The 24,724-nt window shown below is 50.2% G+C and overlaps 1 protein-coding gene across 8 annotated transcripts in view; it reads left to right on the top strand.

Annotated features, from left to right (window-relative positions):
* MSI1 (musashi RNA binding protein 1) overlaps window positions 1–24,510 on the top strand; it is a 39,223-nt gene extending 14,713 nt beyond the window's left edge. For 2 of the 8 annotated variants that reach the window (XM_054006586.1, XM_054006589.1), the window contains exons 7-15: window positions 8,942–8,990; window positions 12,371–12,453; window positions 13,054–13,171; window positions 15,014–15,094; window positions 16,437–16,493; window positions 19,557–19,625; window positions 19,748–19,902; window positions 20,921–20,986; window positions 22,236–24,510. In XM_054006586.1, the coding sequence (XP_053862561.1) occupies window positions 8,942–8,990; window positions 12,371–12,453; window positions 13,054–13,171; window positions 15,014–15,094; window positions 16,437–16,493; window positions 19,557–19,625; window positions 19,748–19,902; window positions 20,921–20,962 (654 nt within the window). In that variant the 3' untranslated portion in view covers window positions 20,963–20,986; window positions 22,236–24,510. Of the gene's footprint in view, window positions 1–8,941; window positions 8,991–12,370; window positions 12,454–13,053; window positions 13,172–15,013; window positions 15,095–16,436; window positions 16,494–19,556; window positions 19,626–19,729; window positions 19,903–20,920; window positions 20,987–22,235 lie in introns of all 8 variants that reach the window. The other 6 variants (XM_054006585.1, XM_054006587.1, XM_054006591.1 and 3 more) reach the window with 3 other exon arrangements.
* The last annotated feature ends 214 nt before the right edge of the window (window positions 24,511–24,724 follow it).

Here is a 24,724-nt window from a genome sequence, read left to right as displayed (position 1 = left end):
CCTTTCAGTGAGGTGGCCCATATCCTGTGCTCCTTCTATATATCTCCCAGTCTGAGGGTAAACAAGGAAAAATCTACATTTGTCCAGCCTGGGTTCTCACCTTTGTAGTGGCAACCTTAAATTCTACAAGGGTTCTAGCTTGCCCATCACAGGCCAGGTTTTGAGATCTCATCCAGGCAGTGAACCTAGCCAGGTCCAGGCTAGAAGGTCCTGTGAGATTTTATCTTTAGGTGTTGGGCCAGATAGCCACCTGCACCTTTGTGTTACACGCACATCCATTAGAAGGCCAGGGATGTGACCCTTGCAAGGGTAGTTGAATCATGTACAAACTAGTATTTCACAGCTGGGAAATGAGTGTTTCCCCACTCCCCTAATCAAAAACTCTTGTTGACACTGCTGGAGAATGTCTTAAAAATAATCTCCTTCTCCCCTGCTCATGATAGGCATGATTTCCTCTGCTCTAGGTTGGGAGAGCACAATTAGGATCCTTAATTGTCCACAGTCCACTTCAGGGATCAAAGCTCTACGTAAACTTGCTACAGCAGAGGCTCGTCAAACTTGCTTTCAAATCCTTTCTTCCACAGATCAAAGGGCAACTGATGCAAATTTTTATTCACAACATGGTCGCAATTTACATCCCGAACAGATGGGGGGAATTTGATCACCTCCATTGTGTCAGCAGGCAACTTGTCATGTGGCAATTCTACATCTGGAACAAAGGGATTCCCTTTACTCTGCATCTGGCAGGCACGGAGCCAAAGATGCTGCAGCCAATGACCTGAGTCAGAGAAGCGCAGATCAGCATGAGTGGTTATTCAGACTCTTGGTGGTTCATCTGATATTTGCCCGGTGTCCAAGGATCTGCTCAAGAGCAAGCAGGCACAGGCATGCCTATCAGGCCCCTTTCATTTACATTGGGGGAAAGGGGCTCCTGTCCTCACTTTACTGTCATCCCCAGAGCAGTGAGAAAGTTTCAGCAGGACAGAGCCAGGGTGATGGTCTTAGCACTGGCATGGGCACAGGACATCTACTTTTTGGAGTTTCTGTCCCTGTGCATGGATCAAGTAACCATTTACTCCTCCCCTAAATCAGGCTGTGTTGTCCTAGTAGTTTGGTTAGTACACCAGGACCTCATGACATTTCACCTGGTAGCATGGCTGTTAGTTTTACAGTTCATCATGATTTACTATGTCCTGTTCCAGCCAGGGCTTTGGAGCTGGGCTCCGGCTCCGTTCCGGCTCCAGGCAAAAACCTGCAGCTCCACTGCTCCGGAGCTGCTCTGGGCTCCTCTCCAAAGCCCTGGTTCAGTCTCTTTCTGAAGGTCTCATTCTTTGCAGCCATCACTCCTTTTACAATTTCTAAAAAGATATGGTAGTATCTCTTCAAATGAACAGGGGTCAGCTGATCTGCTGCTGTTCATGGGGAAGCCTTCTCCACTTCTGCCTTCAAAGTTCTTATTTGAATATTTGCAACTTTCACCAAGATATCCACCTGCAGAAGCTCACTCCAAAACTTTACTGGATTTTCATCTGAATCAGTCTCTGCCCATCCCTCCCCAAAGCCCCATGACTGTATTAGTAAGCTGAGTTAGCTGATAGCTGTTAGCTGATGGGACTAGGCCATTGAAAAGGTTAGACTGTTTGTGGCCTTTTGAGGAAAAACCCGGAGGACAAGGCATGTCTGCTGAAAGGCTATCTAAGTGGATAATACTGTACGTTCAGTCTAATGAACTGGTTAACATCCTTCTGCCTAAACATCTCAGGGCCTGCTCACTTGGGAGAGGGCAGCTTCAGTGCCATGTGCCCATGAGCTCTCAGCACTGCAGCAAGATCTAAGGCTGACTGTGGGAGGGAAGAGCTTCAATTCCTGATCAGCTACCAGAGCTTCTTAGCCCATTTCCTCAGGGAGGACACTGCTAGCAAAGCTCCCTAAAGTAGGGCTCAGCAGAAGCGATGCCATGAAGGGCTAAAAGGCGGCTCCTTACCAACAGTTAACATTTTCTCTGAACAGGGCCATCCTTAGGATTATTAAACGGGTGCTCCTATGCCGGCGCAACTGGTGTCCCTACCCCAGCGCATTTGGCTCTGTGAATATGGCCCCTGTCTTCTGCCTAGTAAGGAGACTGCAGCACGTGCTGGATGTGTGGGAGCCGACCTGCTCTTACCTGCTGTCCTGGTCATAGGCACGGACGCCGGGGCTGGAAAACTTAGTGGGTGCAGAGCACCCACCGGCGCCAAGCTCCTCCCCTCTGCCCCCCCTTCTCCTGCGGGCCAGTGGCCCCATGCTTACCAACTCCTCCCCCTCCCTCCCAGCGCTCTCGGAGCGCTGTGAACAGCTGATTCATGGCGTTCAAGCTCGGGGGGGGGGAGGGGGAGAGGAGATGGGGAAACAGGTGGGGGGTGTGAAGTAGGGGTGGGGGCTTGGGAGAAGGGTTGGAGTTGGGGTGGGACCTGAAGCAGAGGGGGAGGGTCGAGCACCCCCCAGCAAGATGAGAAGTCGCACCTGTGGTCCCAGTGGTGCCCCAGATTTTTGGTTGCCCCATGCAGCCGTGTATCCTGCGTATCCCTAAGGATGACTCTGTCCCTGAATGTATTTCCTCCACAGAGCCACATTATTCCTCCCTCCTCCCCATGGATTTGATGCCCAACTCCAGAGAAGGTTTCTGAAGGAGCTGGGGGGATCATTATACCCTCTGTCTATAGAATGTGGGACTCGGGGGACATGCGTACACCCCCTAACTATCAAATAGTGCTCCAAAAGTCCCATTGCCATGTGACTCCTGTGGCCGAGCTCTGTGGCGGCAGTACATTTGGAGTTGATATTTTAACCTTTTCCTTCCCCGTCACGGCTGAGCCTAGTGGTTGAACAAGGAGAAAGACATTATCTAATAGCTATAGAAGAAACTTAAGCCTTGAACTTCTAACGTCAGACGTTGGATCACTACAGCCTTGACCACGAAGTTAAACACTCATCTGCTGTGTTTCAACAATTAAAACAAATATTTATTTAAAAGGGAGAAACAAGACAATTCACCCAGCAAAACTTTTGTTAGTGCCCAGTTACGGTTGTATGGTATGTCCACACTCCGTTGGAACTGTAAATGCTATTTTAAAAAAATCAGACCATTCTGAAGTTAATTTGAATCCTTTCCCAGTATCTCTGCCCACCTTCCTGGCGTGGGCTGGAGATCACACCCTGCATTCCTGTTCCTACTGGGCAACCCCTCCCTTTCTCAGTACAAACTCAAAATGTGTCTCTGCCTTCACACCTCTCAGTGCACAGACCAAAGAATCCCCACACACCCATTGCAAACCACTTTTAACTCTGGCCCTTTCTTCGTGGCCAGTGTATTTGGTGCCATCCCCCAGCACCAGCCTGTCCCCAGACCTCTCTCCACATCCCTACCCATCCTCAGCATACAGATGCACACAAACACCCCCCTGTCCATCCCTTTCTCGTATCTCCTCAACAGGGAGTTGAGACCCCCTCCCAAGATGGGCCAGAATCTCCCCGCCCAACCATGTGGTCCCTGGGCAGGATTACAGAATGAAATAATTTATTCTAATGCATATGCACAAGAGGGCGAGCAGAGTTGATATGGAAATAGGATGGTGGGGGTGTGGTCTCTGGCCTGTGTATGGAGTGGGGGCAGGGACAGGCTTCAAGTTGGTGTTGGAGCCTTAACTGAGAATTTGCTACCAAACTCGAAATTCTTAACTATAAGATTTTTATAATGGGTAGTTTTTGTGAAGGGTGTGTGTGTGTGTGAGCAGAATATATTCCCAACCTCATATGTGCACTGCAATGCCCTTTTGTTGGAGGTGTGGTTGAATTTCAAAAGGATTTTGTTTTTCAGAGAATAAGGCTTGTTAGTTTTAGTTTTGCTGGTTGTGTGCATGAGCGAGGGAAATCTGGGGTAACTCTGCTCCTGTTTAGCCCAACGCTCGGTCTGTGAAATTGGAAGAAATCAGGGGGTGGCTCTGTCCTCTAGATGACCCCCTTGGAGGGAGGGAGCGAGCGAGCTCTGGGGAGGTTGGGTGCTTCCCTTCCTCCTCCTCCACTTATTTTTGTGAGATTGGGGGAGATTTGTGCATCCCTCCCCTTTGATGAGAAGAGTGAGGGGTGGCTCATTGCTCTTTCCCTCTTTGGGCAAGCTTATGTTGGAATATGGGTGAGTGGAATCTGGGAGGAGATGGGGGATGTTTGGAGGCCGGGCGTGGGGTATGGGCATAGATCTGAGCTGCTGTGCTGGGTATGCCGTGGTATGAGGTGTAGCATTGCTCCAGCGCGGTGTGCACAGGGGGAGCGAGGTGGCATTGAAAGGCCGTTTTGTGTGTGTCTGGGGCGGGGGGTGAGGCGGCCCTCTCTCACACAGGCCTGTGAGGCCGGCTCCTGGTGAGACTGGCCGCAGCAGGGTGTCTTTGTGTCTGTGCTGAGCGCTTTGCAGAAGAGCATTAGAGCTCGCACTAATCTGATCCAGCAGCTGGGATTGGAGGGGCCAGGGTTACCATGGTAATCAGGCCCCAAGAGAAGCTGTCCCCAGCAGCCTCTTTTGTTCAGGCCTAACTCGGCGTTGGCAAAGCTAGCGCGGCCTGGAGAAGAAAGGCTCAGGAGAATGGGCCTGGGAGTGGCAGGGATCCCAGCGGGGGCTCTGCCCAGAGAGGCACCCAACAGCCAGCCACAACAATAGCCGCCCGGCAAGGACTGCCACTCACATTTAGCGCTTGGCCACATGAACTTGGCTGCTGGGGCCAGTCGGCCCCGCTAATCCCGCCTCCCCTGCCCTGGGTTTCCATGGACACAGAAGCCTATTAAGGACACACATTAGCAGTTTGCGAGTTGAATGTGCACCCGGTGCGGTGCTCGGAAAGGCCTGTGCCGCCGGGAATGTGCTGAGGGCTGAAGGGGAGCCTGGCCTTCTTCTCTCCAGGAGCTGCAAGCTCAGCATCCCCTGGCTTCCATTCCTGGCACTGATCTTGGACAAGTCACTTTGCTGCTCTGTGCCTCAGTTTCACCATCTGTGAAATGGGACAAATAATCTTGACCCACCTCACAGGGAGGCTGTGGGCTTTATTGGTTCATGTCTGTAAAGCACCCATGCTTGGCATTCCTAGGTGCATCTCCCTGGCAGAGTGTGAGCCTCCTGTCTGAACCCCCTGGCCTTGCCTGCTGAGAGCAGGTGGCAGCAGCAGAGCACACAGTTAGGCACTTCCCAGGTTTCCAGGCACTTCTGCCATATTGTCCAGATTGCTTAGTTTTTTGCTCTTTCTGCTCTTCAACTGGAAGTTTCTTTGTTCTTGCTTATCTTCCATAATCTACCTTGCTCCCCACAGGGTGGCGCTGTTTGAGTCCTGTGTTGTGTAGTTTGAGAAACCCTGTCAGGGTGCTGTTTGAGATGCAAAATCCCTCCCTGCTCTGAGCTGCTGGAGTGAAGGGTATCCTGCAATGAGCTCCACTTGCGTTTTGTTGTGTGGGTTTTGGAGTGTTTTAGTGTATGTTGTCCCCAGGACATCGTGAGGCTCTTAGGATGAACCAGGGCCAGCCCAGCTTGTTGAAGTGTCCTGGGAGTTACCGTGGCAATGCTAGCCTGATAACTCCTCCTGGTACTGTTGTGTGACACAGCAGGGCGATTACAAGGGAGTTTGACTGATGGGATGGGGAATTGCAAGTAGCCACCCCATGCTGGGACAATCCTGGGCCACTCATGCTACTCTGACAGTGCACCTCAATCCTGACAATTTGTAACCCTGGCTGAGCCAGTCCTGAGCCCCTCAGGCTGCTGATGCACCTTAATTCTAACCCGCTGGCGTTCAAGTTTGGGCCTCTCCTAAAAGAAATTCACCAGTTGTGCTGAACTGTGGGTCAATTTCCAAACTAGTCTGAGCCCATCAAACTTATTTAGCCTGTTAGGTTGGAAAGACGTGACTCGGGGGCTCTTGAGGTGAAAGTCTGAGGAATCCATTTTGCTGTGTTTTTGAACCATTCTTTATCTGAGTACACTTCTATTGATACTCTAAAAATGCATTTGTGCTGGTGTATAAAGTGGTCCTGGTCCTAATGGGATTTTGTCTGATCCTAGAGGGCTGGATGGGAGGCTCAGGATATTGAGAGGGTGCGGGAGATGGCTGAGTTTTGTGGCACTGCTGTCGCATTCATGTAGGGGACAGTTGTTTTCAGACTGTCAATGTAAATAGGCTTTACATTGACAGTCTGGGTGGGGGCTTGTTTAGAGTGGACAATCTGACTTTGGAGGACTAGATTTCAGAGGGGATTGGCTGATTTTTAGGGGACTGCTGCTAGCTCCGTCAGGACATGAGGCTTAGTTTGGGATGGTAGCTGCTGTGATTGGGTTCAAGCACTGCAAAGGTGCAGCCGCTGATTTGAGGGTGTTGCTGAGAGGGGCATGGTATTGTGCTCCATCCCACTCAGGCCCACATAACCTTAATTAACCCATGGGATCCACCAGTCATGAAAGCTCCCTCCCTTTCCAAACTCTGCAAGTAACAAAGACCGTTGTAAAAAGTGGGTATGGCTGACAAGATAGCGTAAGCGAGCAGCTGGAGCATATTTCCACCCATTGGACAACTCCCCCTCCCACCTACCTCAGCGGAGAGAAGCAGGTAGCACTGAGTGTGAGACAAAGCGTTGGTTGTCATATCTTCCGTCTAAACTGTTAGGACCCCTTCCACTCAGCTTGGATCACTAGTGAGTTTCTCGGGTCTTGGCCTCACTGACCTGATGGATGTGGGGCCTAGCTGGGAAAGTTCAAGTCCCACTTCGCTGGCTGCAGTGTGGTGTGGGATGGTAGCCGAGTCCTCTGTATGTCACTCTGCTCTTTGGAGCTGGCAGATGTGGGTGGTGACCCCTGTTCTTGGGGGGACCCAGGTGACCACACAACCCTTTTCCATGTGACATTGTGGAGGGTATTCAGTAATGGCCTCCTTCCATCCTCCCATCTCACGTATGGGAGAAAGGTGCCCCTTTATCTCACTGGCAGCTGAGGCTGATGGAGCCCCCTTGTCAGGGGGATGTTGGTAAGCTCCCTTCCCCAGCTCATTCCAGCTGCAAGCTCTTTTTTGAATGAAGCCTGGGGCGTGGCCATCTGACAGTGCTGGTTGGTAGAGATGGGCTCAGCCCCTTGTGCTTCAGGCCACGGACTGCAGGGCCTTTCTGGGGAGGCAGCATCTCAGCCTCCTTCACTGACCAAGGCTGGGAAGGAGGAAAACGGGGAATTGTAAGTGGGGGTGGGAGAAATAGCTGATCCCAAGCAATGTAGGCTGCTTTGGTCCCTCCCGGCTGTCGTTGATTGAGGCAGAGGAAGGCCCTGGCTAGCTGCTAGATGGATACTGTTGCCCCTCCCTTGAGCACTTGCACATCCAGTTTCATAATCAGATTAAGGCAGTGGTATTAGCGAGGAGCATGGGTCAGTGGGACAGGTTTACATGGTGGTTTACGCAGAGGGGATTGGAGTGCATTTTTAACTCTGCTTGGCCTGTCTTGTAGCTGCACAGATTTGCTTCTCTACAAGGAAATACCCAGCAGAGCACAGGCAGGGGAAAGAAAGTTGCACCAGGCACTGGTGGGGGCAGGGGGTGGAGAGGGAGAGTGGCCCCAGGGTGGGGGGAGGGGGATGGTTGGTGTCTGCTTCCACTCCCCCCATTCAGTAGGCAGTACTAGCTCAGTCCTTGCAGTAAATTTGCTCTAATTACATCCTCCAGCAGTGGGAAACTTCACTTAGAGGAAAGCTCCTCTGGGGTGGAGGTGGCTTCCAGGGCCGGTGCAAGGAAGTTTCGCGCCCTAGGCGAAACTTCCACCTTGCCGCCCCCCCCACTAACCCCGCCCTCCACCGCAGCAGCTAACCCAGCACTCCACCTGGGAAGCCCGCCGCCCCCCCCTGCCCGGGGAGGCCCCCCCCCCCCCCCCCCCGCAGCAGCTATCCCCCCTCCGCGGCAGCTAACCCTGCCCGGGGAGATACCCCCCTCCCCCCCTGGAAGCTAACTCCACCCGGGGAGCCTGCCTCCACGGCAGCTAACCCCGCCTGGGGAGCCCGCCCCAGCTCACCTTGGGTTCACCTCCTCCGCTGAGCACGCGGGCGCCGCTCTAATTCTCCTCCCCTCGCAGGCTTGCGGCGCCAATTGGAGGAGACTTAGAGTGGGGGCTGTGTGCTCAGCGGAGGAGGCAGAGTGGAGGTGGTCTGGGGCGGGGAGCAGTTCCCCTGTGCGCCCCCTCCCCCCCCGTTACTGTGGGCGGCCCTCCCCGTGTCCCCCCAGCCCCAGCTCACCTCCGCTCCACCGCCTCGCCTGAGAGGGCTTTTAGGCGCCCCCAACCACTAGGCGGCCTATGCGGCAGCCTCATTTGCCTAAATGGTTGCACCAGCCCTGGTGGCTTCCCAGAGTCCCCAAGCAGAGTCTCTGTTGTGTCTGAGGCCTCCATTTTCCATCTCTGTGAGGCCTCTTGTTCCTTCTCCCCTCTCAGGCTTTGGTTTGTGCACACGGACACCGAGACAGTCTCTCTGTCTGTCTGTGGAGCTGCAGGCAAATTGTCCAGGACTGCTTCCTGGCTCAGTGGGAAGGAAAGTGCCTGCCCTCCCCAGGAGCATGGCTAGTTGGGAACCTGTTCCAGCACCCTAAAGTTTAGATGGATATGGGCCCGTTGGTTCAGGCTGAGAGTCCCTGCCCTCAGTACAGTGGGGAAGCTTTAATGGGGGGCTGGGGGGAAATCGTGTCCCATTGTTGGGTCAGGGCCCTGGCACTTGGGAGCCTCCAAAGGGTAAGTGAATGGTTGATTTTTATTTTTTTTTAATGTCATGTTGCGCTTTGGGGGCAGGTGGGTGTCTCGTTTCTCTCTGGCATGGGGCCGGCCGGAAGGAGGGAGAGCGGGGGAGAGCTCTTTCTCAGTAATATCCTGATCTGAGCCTTTTCCTCCTTTGTGTCCCTGGCAGGTGGATGATGCTATGCTGATGTTTGACAAGACAACCAACCGACACCGAGGTGAGGGCAGCACCCTGGCTGCGTGCGTGTGTGTGTGTGTGTGTGTGTGTGTGTGTGTGTGTGTGTGTATGTGTGTGGAGAGCTGGCAGGGGATTGCGTAATGACAGGAGCAGCGTGTGTGTGTGTTTGTGGTGATGGGGATGGAGGGGAAGCTAGTGTCCCGTGGCCAGCAGCAGGGCATGCAGGTCACAGCTGCTCTTTATCTCACCTCCCATCACCCCATCCCTTAGCATCCTCATCCTTTAGCAGAGTCCCTCGCAGCACAGAGAGCTTTTGTCCAGCCCGTTTCCTGTGCTGTAAACTTGCCGAGTGGCTGATATGTGAGAGGAGGCAGCCTCCTCCCCTCCCGAGCTACCTACGTGGCTCCAGTCATCTGTGTGTGTCTTACCTTGTCCTGAGTAATCCGAACCCTGGGGAAGCTGACACAAGACCCAGAAGAGTGCCTGCCTCTGACCCCTTCCTCAGCCGGGGGCTCCCAAGTCACCTTTTCGTCAAATCCCATTTGTGGAGTCTGGTTACAGACTGGGAGCCTGGCTTTGGTATTTAGGCTCTTCGGATCAGACAGGAGACCACTGAGTTTGAGCCTTAGTTTTGGAGGTGCCTGATTCTCTTGTACAAGTGCCCTCTAACTGACTACCACTCTTAGGAGGACACCACAATGGTGTGCACCATCCTGAGGACACAACTACACTGTGATGGTGGCAGCCCTTTGCTGGGCCACTGCCATGTTCACGTACATCACTAAACACTTGCACAGTGTGTTTGTCTGCCTCAGACTCTCACAGGGGCACTTTCTGCATGTGGCTCTCTCTCCCAGCTATACTTACGTATTCACTCTTGCTGTCCAGGGTGCCCTTCAGTGCTTCCCATTTTCTTACTGTTTAGGTGATTCTGGTTGCCTGATTTTATAGATGTACCCCTCCTGCCCCACTCTAAGGGGGGGGGGGGGGATGGCTAGCTCATAATAAATCATCAGATCCTGCACTTCTGCCCTCTACAGGACTTGTCTAGAGCAAAGTAAGCAGTCATGAGAAAAGAGGGAGGGTCCTCGCATGGACCAGTAACTGATTAAAAGACAGGAAACAAAGGGTAGTAATAAATGGTCAGTTTTCACAATGGAGAGGGTTAAATAGCAGGTCTCCCAAGGATCTGTACCAGGACCAGTGCTGTTCAACATATTCATAAATGATCTAGAAAAGAGGTAAACAGTGAAGTGCCAAAGTTTGCAGATGATACAGAATTACTCAATGTAGAGACCTCCAAAACTGACTACAAAGAGTTACAAAGGGTTCTCACAAAACTGGGTGACTGGGTAACAAAACGGCAGATGAAATTCAGTGTTGACAAATGCAAAGTAATGCACATTGGAAGCATAATCCCAACTATACCTACAAAATGCTGGGCTCTAAATTAGCTGTTACCACTCAAGAAAGAGATCCTGGAGTCATTGTGGATAGTTCTCTGAAAACACCCACTCAATGTGCAGCAGCAGTCAAAAAAGCAAACCAAATGTTAGGAACTATTAGGAAAGGGATAAATAATAAGATGAAAAAGTATCATAATGCCACTATATAAATCCATGGTATGCTCACACCTTGAGTACTGCGTGCCCTATCTTAAAAAGATGTATTAGAATTTAAAAAGATACAGTGAAGGGCAACAAAAACAGATAGGAGAGATTAAAAAGACGGGCTGTTCAGCCTAGAGAAGAGATGACTAAGGGGGTTATAATAGAGGTCTATAAAATCATGAATGGTTTGGAGAAAGTGAATAAGGAAGTGTTATTTACCCCTTCACATAATGCAAGAAGCAGGGGTCACCCACTGAAATTAATAGGCAGCAGGTTTAAAATAAATGTAAAGAAATAATTCACAATATGCACAGTCAACCTGTGGAACTCATTACCAGGGGAAGTTGTGAAAGCCAAAAATATAACAGGGTTCAAAAAAGAATTAGATATGTTCATAAAGAATAGGTCGATCAATGGCTATTAGCTAATATGGTCAGGGACGCAACCCCATGTTCTGCATGTCCCTAAACCTCCAATTGCCAGAAGCTGGGATCTAATGACTGGGGACGGATCACTCGGTAATTGCCCTGTGCTGTTCATTCCCTATGAAGCACTTGCCACTGTTGGAAGACAGGATACTGGGCTAGATGGACCACTGGTCTGACTTAGTATGGCCATTCTTATGTAGAGCATTACAGAAGGGCTAGGGAGGACTGCCTTCCTCTGAGACATCAGGTATTGGTCCCTGCCTGAGGCAGATACTAGACTAGATGGACCAATCATCTGGTCTGGTATTTGCAACTTTGTGGCTTCAGTGTAGGGTACTTTCTTTTGAGTTTCCAAGGCACCCAGATACCAAATCATGATTGGGGCAATATAAATGCCTACCTGGAGAGAAAGGAGAAGCTCATAGAAAGAGTCCAGTCCAGCTTGGAAAATACTGAAAAATAGAAAAGTGTGTGTGTGTTTAAATGATTTTTAGCACTGGTGAAGGTGACTCAGTTAGTAGCCTTGGAGGCTGAAAGCTCCATTTAGCCGCAGCTGCAATGCAAGCTCACTCAAAGTCCCTCGCAGCCATGCCTCCGCTCTACCCCAAAAGGGCCACCCCTGGCTGTGAAAAGGAAGTTTGGACTCCGGAGCTCAGTCAGTCCTTTGCCAAGACTGGCAGCAAAGGGGTCGGTTAGAGATGTGCTCTGAGCATAGGGCTGGGAGGCAAGAACTCCCAAATTCTATTCCCACCTCAGATACTGTTGGACGGTGTGAACTTGAGCAAATCACTTAACCTTTCCATGCCTTGGTTTTGCTCCAGAAATAGTGATTCTGATACTTGCCTGTCACACACAGGGCTGTAAGGACCAATTAATGTACAGGTAGGGCTTTGAAGGTGAAATGTGCTGAGTATCACTATTTGGGATGGTGATGTTTGTGATGTGGGTGCCTGTCTATTGGGGACTGGACTGGGACCCACCACACTCATTTCACATTGTGAACAGGCATTGGTAGGACACCGTTTTGTTTGTATGGACCTCTGCTGGATTGGAACCCTCTATTGTGGTATCCGTCATTAAGCCATCTAGTTTGTCTTGGAAAAATAGCAAAGTTTAGTGTCATGGGCTTTAATGAAGTTGGGAGTTGCGAGGAGAGAGGGAAATCGGGGAGGGGACAGTGACTTCCCTGCTCCTCATATGAGTGCTGCATGCATGCAGGACTTACTGGAGACCAGAGGAGAGTGGAAGTATTGTCATGACCCAACTGGTCCACCCCAGGAACCTCTGGGTTGCCTTCTGTCCTGGGCATGTGGGACAGGCAAGTGGTAGGTACTGATCACACAGACTTCTGCCCTGACCAGGAAGTGTCGCCCTTTCTTCAGGGTTTGGATTTGTCACATTTGAGAGTGAAGATATTGTGGAGAAGGTGTGTGAGATCCACTTCCATGAGATCAATAATAAAATGGTGAGTGTGAAGAACAAAGCTGGCGGTGGAGGGATGGGGTAAAGCACTGGGGCTCTGGGACTGCAGGTCGGAAGCAGATGGGACCCCTGAAATCACTGCCCCAGATCTCGGGAGGAGATCCTCAACAAGGAGGGGAGTCACTGCTGGCATTTGGAGCCCAAAAGGCAACGCAGTCTAACCATAACTGGGAATTGTAACTGTGACCCCTGAGTGCTGTACAAGCGTTAGCTGAACTTCTCCCCACCCCTGTGAGGCAGGTATCCTCATGTAACAAACGAGGACACTAAGGCTCCAAGGCTGTCTTGCCGAAAGTCACAGAGGAAGTCAAGGACAGAACCACGGGTAGAACTTTTAGTCACCTGTTTTAACTACTCAACAACGCTGCTTCTCTAGCAGAGTAACAGGGCGGGGGACGCTGCAGGATGGGAGGCAGGCTTGGGGAGTGGTGCGTGGGACAGAGAAAGCGCAGTGGTTCCAGTGTACTAAGGCAGCCCTCCTGGCCTGTGGCCCGCGGTACTGTACGTGCTCTGAGCAAACGTGCTGTGCAAGTCAAGGCCAAGGTCCGACGCTTTTTTTTTTTTTTTCTCTCTCTTGTGGCAGGTGGAATGTAAAAAAGCTCAGCCAAAGGAAGTGATGTCCCCCACTGGCTCTGCGAGAGGGCGGTCCCGAGTGATGCCTTATGGGATGGATGCCTTCATGCTTGGGATTGGCATGCTGGGTAAGCACTGCAAAAGAGAACCCTTCTCTCTAGCCCCCACGTCATACGTGGCAGCAGCAGTAGGACGCTCTGCTCAGGGGGCAGAAGGCTTTATTCTGGGACTACGTTTCTAGGTCTAATACAATGGGGGAGGTGGCTCAGGCTGTTCAGGAAGAGATTGGATCTGTGACATCAGACCCCATTTTGAAAAGCAGCAGTGAAGCTGGGAGGAGGAGGGCTGGGATCAATTTATGATCACAAATCGCCCTCTGGTGGCAGCGTGGAAGAACTGTAGATGTACCTTATATGCACGGTTCTAGAGGTGGAGTCACAAAAAGAACAGGAATGCAGTTGGGTTGGGAGAAATTTTAACGCATCATTGGAATTCCTGTCCAATATAATACCTATAGAACAGGATATACACTGTGACTCAACACAAATAAAAGGCTGTATATGCCCTGGCAACACAATTGGGCCAAAAGCAGAGTTTTCCACGTCCAAGTATGTTACTGCTGTACTAGGCCAGACTTTACAATGAATGTTTGCTTCGAGAGCCCCAAATAGTATTAATCACCCTTCTTCAGTTGGGTGAAGGGGAGAGTATAATCACCCCAAATACACAGGCAGAGCGTGTTCTCTGTGTATCATCCTAATAAACAGTCTCATTGTTTTCAAGGGGGATAAAAATGTCCTTGAGAATCCAGTGGAGCCTGTATACCACTGACTTCCCTCCTTTAGGGAACGTATTCTGGGTCACAAATCAAACCAGCCACTCTGACAAGGAAGTGTCTATGTGTGGCATTGTGGGGAGCTTTTTTCTGTGTCTTCAGAGCAAGTGTGTTCAGGTTACAAAGGAAAAGGTGCGAGTCCCCTCCCCTCCCCCCCGACTTCCAGCCCAATTAGCTCCTTTTAGGGTCTGTGAGTCAAACTCGGGTCTTTCTTGCTTGATCATCACCAGCAACGTGAGCCCATCCAACCTGTACTATAGGTGTGGTTAAGGTGAACAAACACACGTGTCCTTTGGGTCAGTGCCCCTGGGGGTGGGGCTGGAGGAGGAACACTCCAACCTGGCACTTGGATCCCAGCTAGGGCTGGCAGGCAGAGGAAAAACACCTCTTCTTTGCATTTGCACTCAGCACATTCTCACTGGAGTTGCTGAGATAAAATAGATCTGGAACCCCACAAAGCCACTTCAGATTTTAGTTTGGGTTTTTTTTGAGTAGACGTGTATTTTAAACCAGCAGACTCAAATGAGTCACTGGGAAATCCATGTACGCTTGTCACGGGAGATCTCAAATCAAACATTCAGCTCTTAGTCAGCTGCTGTCTTTCTCATGGGACTGTTTAAAGTAGGTGATTAGCCATGACAGCTTCTCAAGAAATGGGAAGACTTGTAATCGTGATCTGTGCCAGGAACAGGCTATCTGCCTGCATGTTTTCAGCCACCTGCTCTTTCTGTAACTACTTCAGAATGTTAGCCAGCAGCTCTATTACTAAAGTAGATGATGGGTGATTTAGTACCCGTCAGTCATCCATATGCTCCCACTGGCTCTCAGAGCCCCTTTTCACAAAACCTGCTAGTGCTAGTTTGTGGGACCTTGAGCTTTCTGACAGGGAAATCTACATGTCTTTGCAGGGTAACAATGTTTGGAACCACGAAGGGGCAATGTATTAAAATTCCATTAAAACTCTTCCCCAAATTCCTGCACGGTACCACTGTGTGCGCACGTGTGTGTTGTTCAACTACTATGTTACTTGGTCCTTTCACAGTGTGTGCTCAGGCTATGGGGAGGCAGGCAGAGCTGGAACTCGAAAGTGGAATTGTGTGCGTTCGTGTAACAATCTCCTCTTCTTTGCTGGCAGGTTATCCAGGTTTCCAAGCTGCCACTTATGCCAGTCGGAGTTACACGGGCCTTGCGCCTGGCTACACTTATCAGTTTCCCGGTAAGTGCCTCTTCCTGCCCATTCGTCCAGTTTGTCCTCACACTACGGGAAGCCCGTGGCATGTGACCCAATCTCTGCCTGTTTTACTCTTGCCCTAGTTTGGACTTTCTTTAAATCTGTGAAGGTGGGAGGGGACGGAGGCCTGGAATAGGTGGGAACAGCCTACTGTCTAGTTAGGAAGGAGGCTGTAGCCATGTGAGCGTCTGCTGTTGCTATCCTCTCACTCCAGTGACAGGAAAAGTCCTAGGTTCATGCGCCCCCCTCTCTGCTAGGTTCCTCCGTGGGGGCTGCTATTACACAGAAGGGCCCTTGCAGCTCCACCTGTCTTGCTGCCTCTGTGTGTGTCTGTCTCTCCACCAGAGTCGCCACCTTTCTGAAAACAGAGTGCAGGACTTAAACCCTGCTAGCTTTAAATGGGCCTGAAGTTCCCTAGGCTTCCTAAATGTGAGAATCTAACATGCAGTGAGTTGTATCCTGGATCTCTTAAAGGCCCAGTAAACCCCTCTTCACAACACTGCATATTTGTACATTCCCTGACCTGCCCCATTCCTTGTCTTGAAGCCCATATGTGACCATCACTGCTTGGTCCCTGATGAATGCACTGCAGCCGCTCTGAGCTTTCTGCTGGCCTCCTTTCCCTCCCCTTCCGGCACAAGCAAAGAGCAGGCTGCAAGGCCACCCTATAAAAGACTGCCCTGCTGTTCTCAGGACGAGTGGCAACTCTGAGTGTCCCCTGCCCGCCTCTGCCCCCAACCCCCAATGGATTGTGTAGAAAGGCCTGACATTAGGCGATTGGCAACAGGCTCTGGCAGCTTTCACCTCTAAGCTGCTAGTCAGAACCCAGCCTATGTTGGCGGCGACTGAAAGTTGCTGTCTGGTAGTCTGTGTGAATCCAGTTGCTGGGTCTCAGTCCTAGCGAACCAGGTGTTCATGTCACAAAGCCACCTCCAGCTCAACTGGCACTTGTTGGCAGTCCTAGCTGCGAGGCCAAGGATTGGCTGGGCCCAAGAAACTCAACTCCCCTTTCAACCCTAGAGATGGTCTCCCCAGAGCAGAGTTGAGGCACATGGTCTGGGCGGGGCAGTGTAAGGCAAGCTTCCACTGCCCTTGCCTGTGCTGTACCTGTTTTGGGGGTAAGCAGAGGCTTTCAGTCTCCAGTGCTATCAATCCAACTCGAAATTCATTTAAAATAAAGAGTCGAAGGCCAGGTGCTGCAGTGACTTTATCCATCTCTGTCTGGCCTTGTGTTCTAGCCAGAAAGGCCCAATGCTGCTGTCTCTCTGCCAGATCCCCCTCGGGGGCGTTTTACAAGTTCCTAAGTTGTCTTACATTTCGTTTTTAGAATTCCGTGTAGAGCGGACCCCTCTCCCGAGTGCCCCCGTCCTCCCCGAGCTCACAGGTCAGTCCCACTGATTTCCTAAAACTCACAAGCTGGAAGGGGAGAAGGGGCTTTGGGTCATTCCAGTGATGTCGCTGCCCCATAGCTTGGCGCAGTGAGACTGGAAACGTTCCTCATTTCCTCTTCCATCTGCACTAGCTACATCAAGAACAGGGGCTGGGGGCGAGGGGTGGAGAAGGGAACAGAACCATGCATATCACATTGGAGGAGATGAGAGATGCAGTTCATGCAGGATGAGGGCTAGTGGGCTTGAATCCCCAGATTCTCTAGCTTCTGAACTGCTGCTGTTTCCTGCCCTGTTTTCGCTTCTTATCCAGGGGTTAGCCTCTAAATCATTGATGAAAACTTGTTGCTAGCAATGTGAATTCTAAGAAATCCACTACTGTAGTCCCAGCCTGAGCTGGTGTAGTGCAGGGCACTAGCCTTGGGGGAGCTTACAGCTACTTTGATCCTGCCTGGGAGCTGGGAGTTAGAGTAGGGAATGATATTTCAGCACTGGATATGGTGAAGCTCACAGCTGCCTAAGCCCCAGGCTCTCTAGGCAAGGATTGGTAGAGGAACATTGAGTGTGGTGGAGCTCCCAGCTGTACTCATCAGTAATGGTGGTTGAGCCTGGTGTAATAGAAGGGGGGATGATGAAGTTTTGCAAGGACTAGTCAGGAGTCTGAGTATTTCCCCAAATACCTGCTTCTTCCCCCAGCTCCTCAGGCCTCTGAGTTTGTGTAGCATGTATTCTTGGTGCGGCTCTTTCCATAGGATCTTCCTTCCATGGCCACATTTTCCCAAGCTCTGTAGCATGCCTGGTATTTGTCTTAGAAAAGCAGCTATGTCTAGCAGTGGGCTGGCCTCCTCCTCCCTATCCACCGTCCCATCTTCCATAACATCCTTTCACTCTGCGTAACATCCTTTCACTCTGACACTTCCTTGACACCATCTGTTTCTTCAAGGACTGGATTTGTCTGTAGTGAGGATGCAGACTTCTGCAGGGAGCTTATTATTTGGAAGCTTTGCTAGCTGCAGGGGGTTTGGGGAGGATTGGAACGGGAGTTTTCCAATGGCGCAGAATAGTGCTGATCCTCATAGAGTGTGCACATCAAAGAACGCTGAGGTTGGTAAAACAAATTACTCAAAGGGAAGTGGGGTGTGTTAAGTTAATAAAGCCCTCTCCTGGAGCCACATATATAGCCTCTGAAATTCCACCTGTGGCTGTGAGTCTGCCAGTTCTCAAACGGAGTAGGGTTGGACTGGGTCTGTATTTGAATAGGGGGCTTCCCAGAAAAAAACGGGTGTTGCAAGAGTAGTGTTGATAACTCAGTAAAAGGTGCTCTTCCCTCTAAGTCCACATGGGACTAGTGCCCCTGCAGTGTGCAAAGAGGCACCTCGCTGCTGGAGGAGCATAAAACAGAAGTCCTGCTCACTGGAGCTCATTAGAGACACACTGGTACTTTTGCCAGCAGTGAACTATTATTGCTGGTGTCCTGGCTAGCTGCCATGTTGAGCAATTACAACCTCTGTCCCTAGATTCCCCCCAGAATTTCAGCTGGAGATGGTGGCATTCCTCGCTTCTCTGTTGGGGGCTGTTAAACAGTCACCGGGCAACTTGTTGTCAGTGGTGGGTGCTCGATTCATGTGCACGCCTTGGGCTTGCTCCCACAATGTATGTGCTCCCGCAGCTCCTGCTGGGACATCCCTGGGAACTGAGGGCATTCAGCACCTTGCAGGACCAGGCCAGTAGGTTGTGAAGTGCTTCAGGAACCTTCTGGCTGAACGTGGCTCTATAAATGTAAACCGTCAGCAGGGGGTGTATTGAGTAGCATTGAAACAGGAAGGGTGGTACTCTGAGAGTATCAGGTGCTGCTCCTGTGTGAAGCAGCTAATGAGATGGGAGCTTCTTAGGCAAGGCAGAAGACTGGTTTCTAACTAGATAAACTACGAGGCAAAAATCTTTTTCCTACAGAGGAAATTGGATTCTTTCTCAGCAAAACGGCCCTTTACTCACCACAACAGCATCTTTGGGAGAAAAATACTGGCAGCTCTGTGCTTATGATAAGCCACTAACCCAGATCTAAGCCCCCCATGTGATGTATGCCTGAAACCAGACAAAGCCTGCAATGAAACGTTCCCTCCCGAGCTAGTCTGGATTTCAGCCCTTTAACTTAATCGATTTGTTCTGACCTCTTTTTACATTGCTCTAAACAGAATCACAGTGGATTTCGCAGTAGAGCATGAAATGCTGACCCAGGCATGTTAGGGGCAATGAGAACAGTACTGGGTAGGTGCCTTGTGGCCTCAGGGCTGGGTGCCCATGGCAGTAGAAATATGGACGACATTTGCTACATATAAGTTAAGGCTTCCAGTGTTAATTGTGCCTCTTCTGGCTTCTGCACACTCAGACGCACACTCCACACTCTTCTAGCGTGGACAGCCGGGGGTTGCAATTGGCAGGAGAGCTGGAAAAATAGGGAGGATTGCGTGTCTGCAGCAGTGGGAGAACTGGGGTGGAGGAGGTTGCGTGAGTATTGAACCATTGCTGTTGAAAGGTGCTAGAGAAGGGTGCTGTGCCCCAGCATGGCTAACGGATGCTGAGCATTGAAGCTGTCTTCTGAATGAGATGTCAAACCAAGCTACTGACCCTCTGTGCCCACCAAAAATCCCCGGAGTTGGGGTGTTAGCCTTTAGGGTTGGAGCCAAATGCCAATAGCCATCCTAAGTTCCCCATGCCGGTTCACCTGGCTATGGGATTCTCAGTCACCTCCTGCCCTGAACTGGCATGTGATATTGTGGTTTAACAGTGTCATCCCAGATGTTGCTGTGTTTCAGTCCTGAACGGAACATTTCCTGTGTCTGGAATTGGTCAGCTCAGTTGCTTGAGGGCTTTTCTAAATGAAAACTGTCCTGTAAATGCAGGACTGTGTGTTCCTCCTGCTTATCCATCCTGAGTGTAGTAGGTAACATGCCAAGCTAATGCACCTTTTTGGCAGCTGTTTCCTAGAGGGAAGTGAAGATGCCTGCTCGGGAGCTTCCTCTGGTGCCACTATGAGATGCCTGTTCCTTCTCTTTCAGCAATTCCCCTTACTGCATATGGACCGATGGCGGCAGCAGCGGCGGCAGCAGCTGTAGTGCGAGGGACAGGTAACTGCCACTTTCCTACCCGGTGAAGCAACCTGGCTGAGGTTTGCACTGGGCTATGAGAGGGGGGTGGGACGGGGTTGCATTTTGGGATCTTCACCATGTAGTTTTGCTTCCTCCCTTAGGTTCTACTCCGAGCCGCACTGGTGGGTTTCTGGGCACTACCAGTCCTGGGCCAATGGCAGAGCTTTACGGAGCAGCCAATCAGGATTCAGGGGTCAGCAGTTACATCAGTGCTGCGAGTCCAGCTCCAAGTACTGGCTTTGGTCACAGCCTAGGGGTGAGTGTTTCACACCCAGCTGTTGAGGTTGGGAGGTAGAAGGAGGTGGGGTGTGTATAAATCATGAAACCTTTTGGGAGGGTGATTTCTACAACTATGAATACCCAAATGATGACAGCTGCAGGCAACCTCAAGGCTTGGTTACTGCAATATACAGTTCCTAGGCATAAAAACACTCAGCTTAAGGCCCCAATTGGTTCCTAATGCAGCAACCTACTTAGCTTACAGAACAGGCTGCTGAGTGCATATCACCCCAGAGCTGCTCTCTACACTGGTTCCCCATTGAATACCAAGTCAAGTGCTAGGGCTTGGTCCTACTCTTCAAAGCCCTCCATGGAACTGGCCCAAGCTACCCAAGGGCCTATTACCTCACTTTGATCATAGCCTGCCATGACAGCTACGTTCCTCTGGGCTGATGGAACTGGCACCTCAAGGGTGAGACTCATGAGCAGTGGAAACCGCTTTCCCACCAGCTGTGCCATGACTGAACTCACCGCTGTAAGTGTTCAGAAAGACCACAACCATTCTTCCCCGTCTGAATGAAACACAGAACTCCCTTCAAGGGTAGAACGCACAGGGGTCCCTGGGAATAACAAAAGGCTGGACAGGGACGGGGAGAGTGCAGAGCAAATATCTGCTAGCTACATGTTTCCCTGTGGAATGTGGGGCTACGGCTGGGCGAGGACTGGGGATTCCATAGGTTTCTGCTGGGGGATATTAAGTGGCTCTGAAGAGACGGTCTAGTGATGGCATGTTTCCTGAGTGGGACTGTATCACTCCATGTAAATCTCAGGGTGCCGAGAGGCCTCCTCATAGTGGATTGGGGGGCTAAATGATTCCAGTCAGATCTCTAAAGGGGGTAGGGCTGTCCTTAGGAATAGTACATTTAGGGAGCTGTGTCATTGACATCCCAGTAAATTCCTACGTGGGGGAGGGACAGATGGACAAATCACACTCATGGACTCAACCTCTTTCCTGTGGCTTGTCTAATCAGGGGATTTGAATTCTTCCTCTGTAGGGTCCCTTGATTGCAACGGCTTTTACCAATGGGTACCACTGAAGCTAGCGACCAAGGAGGCAGGAGGTAAGATGTTTGAACAGGAAGGGGCGGGAAGGGTGTGAGAGGAGTGAAGCTAGGCTCAGGAGGGGATTTTATTATTAAGTTACACTGAGAGTTTCCTATTGGTTGGGCCAACGTTCAGGGGCTTCATCTGAAGATGAGAGCAAGGAGGCCAGGCGAGGGGCTGCATTTTTGTCCTGTCCACCCAGTGACCCAGGTTCTAATTCCTTGTCCCAGTCTCTGGTCCCCAAGCTTGAAGTGCTGCAGAGGGATTCCATTGAGTGTGGGCAGGAAGGGAAAGGCAATGGTGTTTTGCTTGAGTAACCTCTTTGGCCAGTTAGAGTGTCGCTGTTGGGCTCTAAAGGGAAGCTCTTCCAGGTTTCTGAGGCCAGAAGAATAATTGGCTGTGCCCCAGTGGTGGCAGGGAGAAGGGGGAGCGCTCAGTTGGAAGGGTGTGGAGTGAGGGAAACAGAGACCTGGTAGAAATAGGGGAGTTGATGGAGACAGACAGGCACAGTTGGCCAAAATCCTAAGGTAATGTGAGCTCTCCCACCTGCACTCTGAAAGACAAGCCCCTCCCATCCTTTTACTTTGCACTACCCTGCATGCAGCTAACTCGGTAAATCTCACTGCATCTCTGGAGTGGTGTATCCTCTCCATGGAGGTGGTCAGTGGAGAGAAAAGAGGCTTCCACATCCAGATGGAGAGGGGAAAATCCTACGTGCAGTTCCAGCTGTGTCCCTTAGAAGGGGGTAAGGGGCAGCTGTTGGAGGGTCTCGGTGCACACCTCAAAAGTGGCAGAAGTTGGGTAGTTTAAAAAGAGAAATGTGACTGAAATGAGTAGGGCAGATGTTTCCAGGGAAAGGGAGTGACTGGGCTGCTTCTCTTCAACCAGGGATAACTTGAGTTCAGTTTGCAGCATATAACTAGCCTCATCTTTAATACAGAAGTTTGACCCAGGGAGCCTGCAGATCTTTGCATTTAGTACTCCTTGATCCAAGAAGTCAGGCTGCATTGCATGCTGGGGCTTGTCCCTTTGGCCCACACGTTCATGTTAAAGATGGGGACAGTTGCATTCTTCCCCACTTCTTTGCCAGTCAGGTGTGATCTTCATGCCACTGCCAAGGTGCCAGCACAATCCTGCATTAGGGGAAATTTGGACACCTCCTGTTGCTGTGTTAGACAAGACAAAAAACTGAAAAGTTGTTAGGGTTTTTTTTTGTTTCTGTCTCCTCTACCCCCCGTACTCTCCACCTCTGCTGGTCTCCTGCAGATTCCCCAGTGACCTAACCAAGGACAGCGGGCTGGAGGATCTGGTGAGCCTTGGAGGATGAGCCAAGGTTTCCTTTTTATTGAATAAAACTGCACACTGCCGGCTGGCTGCCAGGCTCCTGCTGACCTGCCCTGATCTCTCCCATTGAACAGACCACACTGGACTGAACCCAAGGAGATCATCTCGCTTTCTTACTAACCACCGATGGTTTACGCTTCTCCCTCCCCCAACCCACCGATTCTTCTTTATTTATTTTATTAGCTGGTAGTTTTATTTTTTATTTTATTTTTTTATCTTTATTTTTTGGGGGGGTGACCCTCTTTTTCATTGTTTGCTCTTTCCTGAGCTAGTAGACATATTTTATGAATTGGCTTTGTGATCGTGTTAGGTAGTTTTTAATGAGTATTTTTATTTGGCTTTGAAATTGTTTTGAATCTTTTCAACTCTGTTGTTGTCAACATTTTTAAAGGACAGTATGTGATGTGAATGCAGTTCTGAAGGGAAGAGAGAGACAGAGAGAGAGAACGCTGAGCAGAACTGACGCTTTTTTTTTTTTTTTTTTTTTTTTAAGAAACTGTTTTTAATTGTTTCTGTTTTGTAAATGTGAGGTTTTGAAATGTGTGAAGCTCCAAGGATCTGAAAAGGTGGGACATCGCTACAGAACAAAACAAAATGTATATTTTGCTAAGTAAAAACACTACCCTTACAGCTGAAAGTATTTTTGTTTTCCTAGATTTAGTTTTCCGTGGGGTTTTCTTTTTCCTAGTGTATAATATGTAAATATCGTGAGGTGAACCTGGCTGCAGCCTGACTCAAGGAGCAGCTCAGGGTTCCTGAACCTGGCACCTCAGTGTGAGCAATATTCTCCAGCAGAATCCTGACAGGACTCCTTTCTTTTTTTGTACACCTTTTACTGTAAGATTTTAAGACCTCTGAGATGAAGGGGGGAGAGAGGGGAATGAAACTTACCGGCCATCGGCTATTTTGCTGAGCGGGTTAAAGCTGCTTCCAGTCGCTTGATGTACAGACTCCAACCACTGGGCTCCCTAAGTGCCAGCATCTGGTTTGGCTAGGCAAAGGGCTTTACTGCCCCTGCTTGTCTTTGTTATTTTGAAAGGAATTGACTCTCCAAACAGTATCGCTTGTGTCAAAAAGGTCTGGGGAAGGGCATCATCTTCTAGGGGGCAGGGTACTGGGAAGGGCTCGTCAGGGGTGGGATGTGGGGGTGGTCATTCTCTGAAGGGCAGAGCATTGGGTGGGGGAAGTCATTAACTAGGGAGGGAAAAGCACTGGGGGTGGTACTGTATGGGGGAAGGGTGAGTCAAGGGCTTCTCAGGGATCATATGAATTCTAGAATCACAGCTTCCCATTTGCTTTCCTCTGTGTCCTGAAATCTGTGGGAGTTCATCCTCTGTCCTGTAATTTGATTATATGGTCCCTTCTCCTGAGGCTGCCCAAGCCCTTGTTAATAAGTGGCCTCTGCTGGGGGGTTGCCTCAAGCAGGAATTTAAGGGGCAGGTTTGGGTCTGGATTTGTTTTAAGTGAACCAAAGACCTTGTTAAGGGGGGTGATTAAGCCTTTTATTAAGATGCAGCCCAACACTTTTCCCAGGGAAATAATATAGCTTCATCTTAAGTTTTAAAAATCATTCCCTCTCTTCTCCCAAAATGAGCCCCAGTAAGTGAGAGGATTGGAGGGGAGGCCAAGTTGCCCAAATGGACCCATTCTTCCCTTCCACTTCCCTAGCTGCATTGTGGCTAGCTTTGAGACCCAGCAGTGTGGGCCGTGCCTGACCAAGCAATACATTTGGAGAGCTCTGTTTAGTAAGAGGTACTTAATGGGTTAGTACTGAAAACACAAAGCAATAATTTTTGTTACTGAGACAAGAGTCTGTATGTCTGGGTTTTTTTAATATTTCCTAATTAAAGAAGAGCTGCATTGTATTGGGTTTATTTTTATTCTGTATACTTCAAATTTGGGTCTGCAGACAGCGCTTTCTTCCCTCTTGGTACATGCGCTGAGCTGCTTCTGTGCCCCCTTCCACACACCTCCCAGCCCCACTGTATTGCCACTGGGCTGTGATTCGCTCTCCAGCCAGTGCTGCTGCTGCCCAGAGGCTGGGGCTCCGGTTTGAGGGTGGGCATTTTTAAAAAAGAAATAAAGCTATGTTTTGAAGCCAGTAAGTTATTACACTCCAATGTTTGTTCTCTCCACACCTGTAACCCTTTTTCCAGATTTCAGTTTTAAATTCCTAATAAATTATTTGAAAATGGTCCTTCTCGGTTGTGGTATGTGTATGAGTGGCTCTGAATTGGGGAAAGCTTCACCCAGGTTTGGGGATGCTGAGATCTTGCCCTGTGGTTAGCACACAAGCCTGGGAGACACAGACCTGGCATTCAACTCTCAGCTCTGGTAACATCCCTTAACTCTCTTTTGAGCATCTGTTTCCTATCTGTAAAACAGAGATGATAATTCTTCTCCACCTCACA

This window comes from Malaclemys terrapin, chromosome 16, assembly GCF_027887155.1.
Source record: "Malaclemys terrapin pileata isolate rMalTer1 chromosome 16, rMalTer1.hap1, whole genome shotgun sequence".
In the NCBI taxonomy this organism is placed as follows: Eukaryota; Metazoa; Chordata; order Testudines; family Emydidae; genus Malaclemys; species Malaclemys terrapin.
This window is presented reverse-complemented; position numbering and strand designations above follow the sequence as displayed.